General features: G+C 39.7%; 1 protein-coding gene across 2 annotated transcripts in view; it reads right to left on the bottom strand.

Moving 5' to 3' along the window:
* si:ch211-250c4.3 (uncharacterized protein LOC100535981 homolog) overlaps positions 1-13,496 on the bottom strand; it is a 61,858-nt gene that overhangs the window by 24,261 nt on the left and 24,101 nt on the right. For both annotated transcript variants that reach the window (XM_036003716.1, XM_031300373.2), the window contains exon 3: positions 334-492. In XM_036003716.1, coding sequence (XP_035859609.1) covers positions 334-492 — 159 coding nt within the window. The remainder of the gene's footprint in view (positions 1-333; positions 493-13,496) is intronic.

Raw genomic sequence — 13,496 nt, 5'->3', positions numbered from 1 at the left:
TTACTTAGAATTCCTCATGGGGACGACAGAAAACAATGCACTATAGCTTTAAACCAATCACAGCTGTCCTGGGCGGCGCTCAGCCCAGGATGCAGTGATGAGCTACAACAGAGCTACACAATTTTATAACTTATTTTCAAGTGTTTGAATCCTATTTTTTTCAGTTTTAAAATCACAAGTTCACACTTTCACAATTTACTTTCAACCAATTTGTTTTAATGTTTTGATATGTGACATTAATCTAACAACTGGACTTTTAGCCTGAAGAATGGGTCAAGCTCCTGTAACAGAGGTACACCCTGAGAAAAAATAAGTATACGAACAGTCCCACACCTCTTTGGTCTTTGTCATCCTGTCGTCCTTCTGCAGGCTGCAGATGTGCCTCTGCAGCTGGAGGTTGGTCTCCTGCAGCTGGCCGATCTTCTCGATGAGTTGGCAGATGTGCTGCAGATAACCCAGGCCTGAACCCAGAGGGTTGGGACTCTGCTGTGCCTGGACAAACAGAAGGTGTGCGGGTTAGTCATTGTACCAGGAGTAAGCTAGACAACATTTTTTTCCATTATTTTTTTTTACTCATAGACTTAACTTTTGCATTGTGTTGGATATGAAAGGACAGTCATTTTGGCATGACTGATTTGTGATTTGAGTTTAAGTTTGATCGTATTCATGAGAGTCATCCGGATTGATTCACCATGTACATTAGGGGTGGGGATCACCAGAGGCTTCACGATACGATATCATCACGATACTTATGTCACGATACGATATTAATGTGATTTTAAACATATTGCAATATTCTGCGATATATTGTAATTTATTACCTTTTTCCCAACTTCAAATGATGTCCCCAAAAGGAAACTTTGTCAACATGTGTTTTATCTAAAAAGACACATTTCTCTGTTTGTTCATCTCACTTCAATTTTTTTGCTGCAAAATGGGATTGTCAATCAGACAAACTGACCAACACATATATAACAATAGATCCATACTTGGTGTCTGTGTATCGATACAGTATTGCCACGGAAAATATCGCGATACTATGCTGGATCAATATTTTTCCCCCACCCCTAATGTACATCATTGTATGTCAGGATGGAAAAGCTTCTGAAATTATCATGCAACAAAATCTCCACGGACACTGATATAAGGGAAAGGTAGGAAGACCTACTGTAACGCACCGAGTCAAAGGCAGGAGAAACCCATGTTCAGCCTTTGCTTAGTGGCCTTTGCAACACATTTGGAACACGGTGGCCAAGGGGCACAGGCCCAAGCCAGGATGGTGCTGAACATGGCATTTTCAGACCCTTGATCCTATATTTAATGCAAATGCACAAATAGTTCTTCTGTATGGATACTTTTGCGAGTTCAATTCATATTGGCTCTGCACTGGTACGTACTGCCTCCCGGGTACGTGGATTGCTGAGTTATTCCGATTGGACTGTTGATGACATGAGTATGGATTTTTTGTTTCTTCAAAGCTGGCTCAAAATGTGTCTGGAACTGTTGTCGTAGCAACAAGTCCTTAATCCCAAACCTCTATAAGTGCAAAGGTTTATTGAAAGTTAGCTGGCTCATGACCCAGACAGTTTAATGTGAACCACATACTGTATATGAAGTAAATATATATATATATATTCTTCAAAATGTCTCGCTTTCTTAGATTTATTACGAAAGAATTCTGATTTTAGAAGAGAACATCATCAATTTAATTTTCATAATGAAGAGTTATACTTACAGCCTACATGATGACATATGAACTAAATAACAGCTTGTGCACTGAAAGAAAGAAAACCTAAACGATTCTAACTGTTAAAAGACCAATGGAGCCAGAACATATTTGGTCATTTCATTTGACATTAAAATGGGAATGTGTTATTCGAACAATAAAGCTTATTATATGATTAACTAACCAAACCTAACTATCTGTATTGATCTGAATTCATACATCAGATCACAGACATCTATTCATATGACATTTTGTTTGGCCTTGCTGTCTGTCATTGTTACTCACACATACACACATCAGTCCACATATCCTCATTTTATCTATATTCTTTTAATTTATTTTATGCCTTTGATGTTTATGTATCCAACCTTATGCTTTTATTTTATTTTTATTTTTTTTATTCAGTGCTTACTTGTGTTCAATTTGTGGTTTTTTGTTTAGGACACTTGTAATTGTAATTGTTCATTATCTATATTATTCCTCTCTTCCTTAGGTGTGACTCCTTCTATAAGCCCCTAGGGGTTTTCTTAATCTCACCTGCACAATCTTTATTTTTTTATTATTTAACTGTTTTGTGTGTTATTGTTGTCTTGATTTTATTGTGCAAATAAACAAACTAAACTGTAGAACTGCTGAAAGTGGTTCATTCAAATAAACCTGCTTTTTAAGATAGTTTGTAAGGTTTCATTATGCCTTATAATTATCACTTCAAACATTCAGTGGATGTCCATTTAGAACCTCATCAACATCATATGTTCAATCAGGAGAGACTTCATGTAGAATTTGAAATAAATGTATTGACATGGTGCACAATAAAGTTTGGAAATGTGCATAGTCTTTGGCAAATAGACCCCATTTTAATATCATCCAAAAAACAACTTATTTTCCACATTCCCATGGTAGAAATGAAGTTGTTGTAACACAATCAACAAATATTTGAGTTATGCTTGCTTCACACATGCTGCTATTAAGAGCAAAATAATTACAGTTGCTGCATCACCAAGAACTCAGGGAAGGATGCAAAGGATGGCAACCTTGATTTGTTTTTCTCCTCGGCCAGGAGGTGCTGTTTTTCAGCTATACAAAATAAAAGGATTTTTTTGAGCAAATATTTATCCAATGATCAACATTCCTAAAAGTGTCCCAACAAAAGCAGGATGTGAGTTCAGGACGGGGTCTTTACCCCCTCTTTTCCGTGCTGCTGACACCGAAACTCTAGTCAGGCAACTGGGAACTGAGATGGAGACAGCGGCCTAACAATGGGCCAGAAGCCATAACAGGCTGCAGGACTGACATCACTCATTTCCTCTAATGGACAAACCCTCTGTGGATCACACAACCAGGAACCCATTCCCACACGAGACACTGTATGGACAGGGGGGGACCAATAATCAGTCAGCATAGAAAATCTGCTAAGAAATATAGTAAATATTGGATAGGATAGAAAAACAATGTAATTCTGCTAAATAAAACATCACATTCATTATTAGTTTCATCTTAAACAAATTGTATATCTGAATACAATACACATTTTCTATAGGCTCAGTCTGCCACTTTAAAAAAAAAACAGTTCCAGTGCTGTTCCATGGTATCAGAATTTTGGATAGTCGTCATGGAAACATTAATTGGTTATGTGACAAGGGCTGGAAAGATTGGCAGAACACGTAGCCAAGTGACAGTACTCTGATCCAACGGTAATCACAATTGTCAGATTGACAGCACTCTAATCCAATGGATGGGGAGGGGGAGGGGCAATCTTATTACAGGGGGGCCGGTTCCACCCCGTGACCCCCGTCTAGCCAGGAGGACAGTTTTCATTGCCTTTAGCTTTTTTTTACACATTCATCATAGTACATAATATGGGATTCATCATATGTCATCATATATAGCTGGGACAAAGATGTCCTGCCAACATTGCCTCTGGGCATAGGTTTAATTACAGCTCACTGGGCAATTATGCTTAGTTGTATGTAATGTTTGGTCATATTTTTATTCAAGGAGTAATTTATCACCAACTCTACAGTCCTCCTCAGCTCTATGGAGCATTTTAGCATCTTGTAGCACAATGTTTGGATTTTACGACCCGCACATTTGCTGTTTTGGTTCAATCGCACTGCTCTCATCAACCCCATCAGTTTTGGACACAAACTGCATCTATCAAGTTCAAAGGGTTAATGTAATATTTATCAGTTGGATTTCCTCATCTGTTGACTTTACAGCATCCAGGCTACCAGACCTAGTAGTATTTTGGTGGCTAATTAAGATAAGGAAGGGTATTCCTTCCAGGAGATGACCCTCACTTCCTCAGGGGTAGTTGTTGATGAGGGGGAGGGTCTGTAACCACAGGCCATGCAGGCTGAGACAGGCACATTATCAGGGCTGGGGCTGATCTTATCCATGGCCCCACAGAGACCACTGAGTGATCCACAGCCGGGAAGAGAGAGTGAGATTCAGGAATGCCCTCTTATGCGTGCATAGACCCATTTTAAAATGGGAAAGCACATACATACAAACACACACACACACACACACCCTGCTGCACTTCCTCTGAGTTTCCGCTGACAAGGGCCAATAATGTCTGACACATGGAACTAACTAAGGTGACAAGGATGTGAAATAATGCAAGTTTGGATTATGCTAGAGGCATACAATGACTAAACAGTATGTGCTTGTATTTGCATGCAATACTGAATCCGATATTGTCTGAGGTGACCACTAGCGGCTGACGTCAGATCAACCATTTGTCCCATTAGTCTTAGCAGGAATTCAGATAAACAAAGCCTTGTGAGTGAAAGAGAGCCAGGAGAATATTGTCTGTTACTAATCCGAGTTCCTCCCCCAAAACAAACTTGATTTGTCCGGGTGTACCTGCAATTTCATTATTTCTGTCAACACCCAAAGCTCATGATCATAAGTGAGGGTTGGTGCATACATCGACCGCTAATTCCTGCAGGAAAAATGTGCGTGAATGCTAAAAAGCTGACATTAAACTTCATTACTGGCTTTAAAAGTTGAATGTAATGTAAAAAAGATGTTCTAGCTGAAAGCTTAAAAAAGCCTGAACAAATCTAAGTTTTGTGTGTGTGTGTGTGTGTGTGTGTGTGTGTGTGTGTGTGTGTGTGTCATATCTGAATGGTTCCTGTAGCTGAAAATATGCAGACGTTGTAAGTGACTGAAACGTACGGAAGCAGTCAGAATAATAAAGATATGGCTAACAATAGTGTGGATGCTGCTGAATCAGCGTTAGAACTAAAACACAAACTACAGCTAAATAAAATATGGACCTGCTGGTGCATTGGGTATGAATGCAGGGGATCACCAACATCAACACGATTCATCCTCTGGAGACCATATATATCTGTATCAAATTTTATTACTTGCAGATATTTGTTAACATGTTTCAGTCTTAAGAACTACATAGTAGATAGAGCAAGCTTTCTAGTGTGGCTAAAACTTTCTGGAGAACCACATTCAAATGGTTCCACATATACAGGTGTGACCAAGCCAGTCAAGTTATTCATACAGCCTATAATATCACAACCATAGAACCAAAGAACTGTGTTGGAAACACCCAGTCTTTTATTCGGATTTGGACTTTTCCTCTGTATGGCTACAGAGACTCTGCGTTTATGTGGGACATATGTTTTAAACAAGTAAGCATTGTATTTATGTGATGATTGCTAGGACGATTCGGCAATCATTTTTACCTCTTTCACAATTAAATAAGAGCATGATAAGACAATAATATCCAAGATCACCGGGGAAACTGAGGCCTTCTTTGACCCGCACTTGTAGATGTTTCCATTATCTTTGGTACGTCCAAAATACTTTCCTAAAGATGACAGTGTTGGAAAGGAATGAAGCACCAGATGTGTAGAGCATCCAGATAGGGAGGAAGGTACGGGCTAAGCACGTACGCTGCTTCTCCCAGCCAGACCCCTGTCTTTTCAGCACACACAGATAGTGTTTCTGCCTCACTTCCCTGCAGTATAGCTTTCAAAGCAGTCAGGCAGGACCCGGAGGACACTATATGCTGGAGTTGTCCTGTCCAGTGTTAGTTTTGGCACCTGACTTTGATTTGGTCTTTTAATGAAAATGTATACAATGTTTAGTCACATTTTAGTTCTTTTATTACTGTTAGGTTAGTATCGTAGTCAACAAAAAACAAAAGTTGAGTCAAATTTTTTAACGGAAATGTTTGCTTTTTGATTTTTGATGTCCTCTATGCATTCTGAGGCGACAGTGGTTGCCATCTTTAATGTGCACAGTTTCCCTTGTTCATCTATTGCGAGGTAAATGGTTAAGATAGTTTACCTGTAAAAATGTGTAGCTGCAACAGGTGTTGCATCTATCAAATGCGCAATTGGATTATTAACATAAAATTGCATTATTGGAATATTTGAGGGGACTATATAGTGCCAATACATTCTCACTCTCATCGTGTAAATTACGGACGCTTAGTCAGGTGCATTTGGCGTTGTTATTGACCCTAAAAGTCCCCTTTAGCGTCTGATCTAAATGCGACAGTTGGGTTTAGGAAAAGAAAAACGCGACAGTTGGGTTTAGGGTTAGGGTTAGTCCTGTGTTTGACCCATCTACCACCCCAATCAAACTCCCCACACGGAATTTCGGGCTTTAATACTACTCGCTACCATTGTCGCTCTTAAAACTACATCATCTTCATGCGCCGCGGAGCTGCTGCTCTGCCCGGTGTGTTCCATACACACGCTGAGGGGTGCTTATTGCGCCGTATCTGACGCTGACAGCCAATGACCATGGGTCTATATTTTACGAGTTGGGAGTGAGAACGGGTTGATAGTGCATACATTTCAAACTAACAATTTGGACACAATGTGGTAAATTAAATATAGTGCACTTTACAGCAAATGGGGGATCACAGAGCTTTGGTTAGAGAGCTGCAAAAATACATGCAAATGTATTTCTTCAGCAAACTTCCAGAAGATTTTAAGGAAAAGTTCATATCTTAATACACTTGCATGCACTTTGTTACATTGAAAGAGGATTTGGTTCTATTATGGTTCCTTTTGTCCATACTGGCCATCAAGAGATCATTTCCTAACATGATTTCATTGTAAGAGATGGAGGACAAAATCCACAATCCACCTTCTGTATTAGAATGCATGCTGAAGTTCAGTGTGCTGAAGCCTTATATTGACGGCAGCTTCCTCCTGAGATTTTGTCCCTCATTACTTACATTGGAATCACATTAAGAAGGGACGTTTTTGGTTGCTGTACCACACTGGCTGTAAAGAGGCCAGTGTGGTACGGAAATATTGTCTTATTGTTTAAGGAAAACCTTGAAAAATGTGAACCTATCCTCGCGAGTGTATACTAACTGAGCAAGTTCGTACAACAGGTTTTCCGACCGCATTGTGAGGCAGTTCAGCAATAGCTCAGAAGGCCGTGATATGTGATTATATCACAGTTGTTCGATCCGATACAAATACACAATAAAATATGCTCTGCTGAGCTGGCTGCCTGCACATATCGAGGCGGTTGCTATGGAATGTAGGTAACAGCATAGGCTATTTATTTTGCTAACGCTAAAGAGTTAGTTCAGATTCACAAAAGTCACACAATAACAGAAACAAACTAACGATCGAGGCAGTGGTAGAACACTGTGTCCTGCCAGGTAAAATGATTGTTTTTATTAATAGAGTCTGGTGGCTTTGAAGAGAGCAGCTTCAGTTCCCCATCAGAAAGGTCTGTCTGACGGCAACATAACACACTGAAAAAATCTTAACCCTTGTGTGGTGTTCATATTTTTGCTACACAGCCAATGTTCCCGGGTCTGGTGGGCCCACCACATCATTAGGCTTTTAAATCAATACAGCCATAACAATTTATGTAAAAACACATAACAGATAACAGATGTTTACTTTAGCTCAATTACCAATGATATATACATCGTTTATGGTTCATATTTGCCATTTACCCCTGTAAGATCACATTTATGATCATATGATCATTTTCATTTTTTTTTGTGAGAAAACAAATATAAACAAGATTTTTGATCATTATTGGTGCTTATTTCTTAGAACTTAATCAGAACAGATGAAAGTGCTTGAAATGTAACAATTGTGTAACTTTGTGTGGGAATAGCAGGTGCAGAAAGACAACATAGTTTCATAGCACCTACAATTATTACACTCAGGTCCAGTAGACCTGAACACCTCATATGTAATAGTTATGTGTGTGTGTGTGTGTGTGTGTGTGGGGTGTACCATGTGCAGTCATTGAAAATAAGTTATTTTTATGTTCTTCACAGAAAATTAGCCAAGGCCAATGAGTTTGAGTTAGAAGACATAATAAATAGCATCATTTTTCTTCTAGCAAACATTGAAAACGGGCCCCACAGACCCGAACAACACACAAGGGTTAATATAGCGCACACTGAAAGGGATACTTTGCTGATTTTAAACCAGCTCTGTATCATGGCAGTGTGTGCGGTTGAACAGCTTCCCTCCAGCACCATCTATCAGTTTGTTAGTCTCAGACGCAAATTGATACTTACTGTGCAAAGGAATTAGAAGTCGTAGCTGGGGTATGTGGTTATTACATTACAGCTATGAACCAATTTAGAGTGCTTGATTTGAGATACCCTTTTTATAAAAGTGTTCATAGCTGTTTTGAACGGCCACAGTTGAGGACTGTGTGAAAAGCCTGCTGTCATAGAGGGGGGGCGATAATGCTGTAAATATCCAGAAGGTTACAGAAAGCACTTTGGTTGGAGCACAACTGAGCCCTCAGACGGTTGACAGCCTATTTATGCTGCTCTTATTCCTACCAATAACCTACGAATCTATAAACATGAAAGATTTCAAACTAAAAGTAACAATAAAGTTAATGCAATAATGTAACGCTAGCATTAGCTTAACTTTTTATATATGCGTGCTGGCCTGCATTTTTTATGGTATGTCCGAGCTAATTTGTTGCCTAACTTTCTGTTGAAATGTTGATGAATTCTTGATGAAAGTCTATACATTTGTTACTTTTTCCCTTCTTGAACAGGTAATGTTACCTAACGTTACTGGCGAAGACATAACATTACTGAAATGCAAGATGCTGCTTATTAATACAGGTTGGAGTCTTTGCATTAAAACAGTAATTAGTTCATTTGTTGATCAGTCTGTCGGTCACATTATTGTTTAGTTTGTATTCATTGACAGAAATGTAATAGACTTTACAGGGGTCTTTACAGGGTGATGTAAGTGACTGAAAACAACCCTTCCAATGAAGGCAGGAGCACATCTGTGCTGTTCTCACGTATGTTGTGCAGCTGAGGCATTCAAGTCAACCAAAAGCCTCCAGGCTTCATTAATTACATTTCACACTAGCACTGATGAGGTAGGTATGCTTTGAATATTGATGCCAGGTGTGATATCAGACATGCAGATAAAAAGGTCCATATGATCACTGTTACTACCTGATGTTAAAAATATGACAGCAATGCACACTATTATACAGTCTCTCTTACATCTGAATCTTAAAACTTGTGGAGTACTAGAATCCATTATTGTTTTATTCAATGACATACTTTACAGAGGAACAGAGTAGAAGAGAAAAGGCACGTGGGTAAAACAGACAAAGTCCTTCATGTTCACATATTTGAGGCATGAAAAATCCAATATCCCTCTGCCAAGGACTACAGAGTTCCATTAAGCAGGGAAAGGAATTACATTATTAGCTGTGCTGACAAGTGATAATGATGACCGTGGGGGCAACACCACCTTACCTTCATGTACCTCCAGAGTCTGTCATGCTGGGCCCCTAAAAGCCACTGCCACACGCCATTACCTTACAGGGGCTCCAGGGACCTATCAAAGAGCCTTTATCTAGGTAAATATGTGAGTAATTTGAGATATTTGACACCTATTTGATGCATCCAGGTAGGCCGCCAAGCTCTGGGCTTGGAAAACAGTGGGGCGGGGGGGGGTTGATTCAGATGAGAGAAGGGGCAGGTGGTCAACGACAGTATCGCTAGAAAAATCTCCAGTCCCTCTGCAGAGATGAACAGGTGCTGCATGACATGCAAGTCCATGGAAAAGCTGCCGTGCACTGTAACGCATGCCCTCCCCACCGTAATGCCCTTTGTCTGAGTGTAAGCTCGTGTTTTGGCTAGCCCAATGTGCCAGCAATGATAAAAGCCTTGTCTTCAGAAAGGCCTTTGAGCTTGACATTGTTTTGGAAGATCGAGAGGAAGAGGAGGATGGTGGACAACTATTGGATGGATTGCCATGTTCCCCTCAGGATGAAAAGTAATAGTTGATCCCTTGACCTTTTTAAGGACCATGATCAGGTCATAATTTTGATTTGTCAAATACTTCGGTTTATGTCCAAATACCTGCAAAAATGATGACATTCCCATCAGGCTTAGCTGTACTTTGTGTGTAGTGTTAATTATGAATGTTTGCATGCTAACATGTGAGACACCGACGGTAACAGTAGTAAACATTACACCTGTTAAACATAAGCCTGTTAGCATTGTCATTGTAAGTATATTAGCATGTTGATGCTATAGCTATCATTTAGCTTGAGACAAGACTGCCTTAGCGTAGCTGTAAACTCCTGTTCTAACACAGATAATAGAGGCCAGGCTAAATTGCATAGTAATGTAATTTTTAGGGAATTTTGGTATCTACCTCATAAATCCAGTATCGGTCAAACAGATTTGTTAGTAGGTCTATTTTGAACTGGTAAAAATTTCAATAGAAATGTTATTAATACTAATAATTAATTTACTCTTTCAAACTATATCCTCTTTTGGGAAAGAAGATTGTAACTTAAAAAATGCTTTAAGCCTTTTCTTAGTATTATTTCCACAATTTGTTCCCCTCCAATCAAAAACATCATTCATACGCATGTATTAGATTCTCACTCTAATAGCAATGAGAGATAGTCTCAAAGCCTGACTGTGATGTTTTCAGGAACATCAAACAGCTGATTATGACTTTGCAGCTTCCACAGCTGTCAGGTGCTCTCTCTTTAGAGCCCACTTTGTTCTTCCATTTTGGATGTGAACAAGAAAATAACTTTTTCCCGTAACATGAATAAAGCATGCCCCTTATGAATGAGTACAGTGGCTTTTTTTGTCATTTCTCTGGCATAGGAATAGGTCAAAGCATAGGTACAGCTTCAGTGCTTTTCACATTCTTTTGTTCAGCTACTTAGTTAAAGACAGAATCTGAAAATCGAAGGGCCTTGATGTGTTAATCATACCTATAAATGCACTAAATATGATAAATGTGAACCTTATTTCAATTGCAGTGATGCAATTACCTGTTGACATAGATGGAAAGAGTTTAAAATAAAGATAATGACAGAAGACAAAATATCTCCGTTGCTCCCTCAAAAGGGAGGAACTATAATTGTCCATATTCCGTTTTGTCCTCATTCAGTTTTGGAAGCACTAAACATACTACACACTCACACACAGAAATGTATTGTAAATGTAAATGGCCTGCATTTATATAACGTTTTTCTAGTCTTAGCGACTACTCAAAGCGCTTTACACTCGTTTACCCTCACTTTTCACACACACATTCATGAAAACACTGGTGGGCGAGGCTGGCATACAAGGTGCAACCTGCTCATCAGATAAACATTCATACCGATGCATCAGCAGCAATTCAGGGTTAACTGTCTTGCCCAAGGACACCCTGAATTGACTGCAGGGCCCAGGGATTGAACCGCCAACCTTCTGACTGGTAGAAGACGCTCTACCACCTGAGCCACAGCTGCCCAACATGAATGCTGAAGGTTAGTAACTAATCAATCATAGAACCCATCAGCTATCGGTCTGACAGTGACTTAGCTTCTGGGGGTAGTCCCACATTGCCAGACCTTCCTTCACAGCGCTGCAGAGGAAGTCTGGCTAGTCCACACAGCATTCTGGGATGGGAGAAAAACATGCTCTGGTTTATTGGCATTTCTTTAAACCAATCACAATCGTCTTGGGAGGCGCTATACGCCGGATGGAGCCACGGTGCCTCTGCAAAATAGTCTCAGGAAGGAACTTTTTTTGGTGGAACATGTGTACGTTCAAAAGCAGTTTTAGTTGTGCAACAGAAAACTCAGATTGGACAGATAGTCTAGCTAGCTGTCTGGATTTAGTCCAGCAGAGATCTGAGGAGCAGTTAACCATAGTCCTCACAAATCCACCGGAGTTTAGAACGCCAACACAAAGACGGCAGGAGATAACAGACATCCAGTGGAATTTCTGGCGGCACCTGAACAATCCCGGAAATTAAATGTCGTCGATATAGACTACTCTGGGGGCAACAGCCAACTTTTCGGGGTTCTGGTGTAGCCAGCAGAAATCTGGGCAAAGTTTACTTTACTTTAATGGAGTTGAGAATAGAGGATATGAATGCAGATACATTCTTTAAAAAGCTAAACCATCGTCAGACGATAACAAATAGGTTCCCAGGTTGCATTCCGACCATTTTGCCTCGTTTGCTGTCCACACGGATTTTGTTAACCTGCATGCAACCAAAGCCCACTCAAATATGATTGGTCAATACTACTCAGACTACAAACGGACTACAAACAAAAACCAGAATGCTTCTGATACCAAAATCTTGTCCCGATGCCTACAGATATCTGTTTATGAAGATTAGTAACTAACACATTATGAAATTAGTCAGAAGCAGAGCTGTCATGTTAATGCAGCACAGGTACACTGCACTAGAGCCTGACTGATTATTTAATTCTCATGAAATGACAGTACAGAAATTCTAAAAATAGTTTATGGTAACATAAAACAAGAGAGCAGTTTATTTTTTACCTGTAAAATATCCTGCTCATTACATATCTTGGCCGTTGTTCTTTAAAGCAGCCATATTATGCTCATTTTCAGGTTCATAATTGTATTTTAAGGTTGTACCAGAATAGGTTTACATGGTTTAATTTTCAAAAAACACCATATTTTTGTTGTACTGCAGTGCTCTCTCTCACTGCTGCAGATCCTCTTTTCAGCTGGTCTCTGTTTTAGCTACAGAGTGAGACCTCTTTTCTTCTTCTTCTTATGTACTATCTTTGATAGCACTTGCACATGCCCAGTAGCTCAGATGTAGATCATGTCAGCTAGCTAGCTCCATAGACAGTAAAAGAAAGGCTGTTTTTACAACTTTGGTCAGTTACAAGGCAGGATTAGCTGGGAGACTTCTAAATGAGGGCGCATGTAAGTAGTTCTTTTGTAGATTATGGTGAACTTGTGTGTGTTGTAGCAGTGCTTTGCTAATGAGAACGAGGTAGCATGCTAGCGTTAGCATGCTAGCGTTAGCATGCTAGCGTTAGCATTAGCGCTACGAGCTAATGGTTGCGGTTAGCCTGCTCGTTTCGGCTTGTGACATCACAAGCCGTGCAGATTTTGACCAGCTCACCCAGAGACTGAAGGCAGGACACATTCAGAAACTGTATCTCACTCTAAACAGCATGGATGGATTCTTTTCAAAGTTTGTATGTGTGTGGAAGCACCAGAGACACAACATAACACCCCAAATCCCAGAAAAAGTGATTTTTTCATAATATGGGCACTTTAACAACTAAAATTAAGGGATCCTTTAAAAAAAAAAGTTAATGTTATGTGTTTAAAAAAAGAAGAAGAATGTCAGCTGATGCATTGTTATCAGATTTTTTAACTCTTAAATGTCGATGCTGTTATGTCTCATAAACAACCCTGTTGGTCAGACTATACTCTGCACGCACATGGTTGTTACCTATGTTGCTAGCTAGCTACAGCTAACAT

Source organism: Sander lucioperca, chromosome 7 (assembly GCF_008315115.2).
Source record: "Sander lucioperca isolate FBNREF2018 chromosome 7, SLUC_FBN_1.2, whole genome shotgun sequence".
Taxonomy (NCBI): domain Eukaryota; kingdom Metazoa; phylum Chordata; class Actinopteri; order Perciformes; family Percidae; genus Sander; species Sander lucioperca.
The sequence above is the reverse complement of the archived record's forward strand: the minus strand, read 5'-3'. Positions and strand labels throughout refer to the sequence as shown.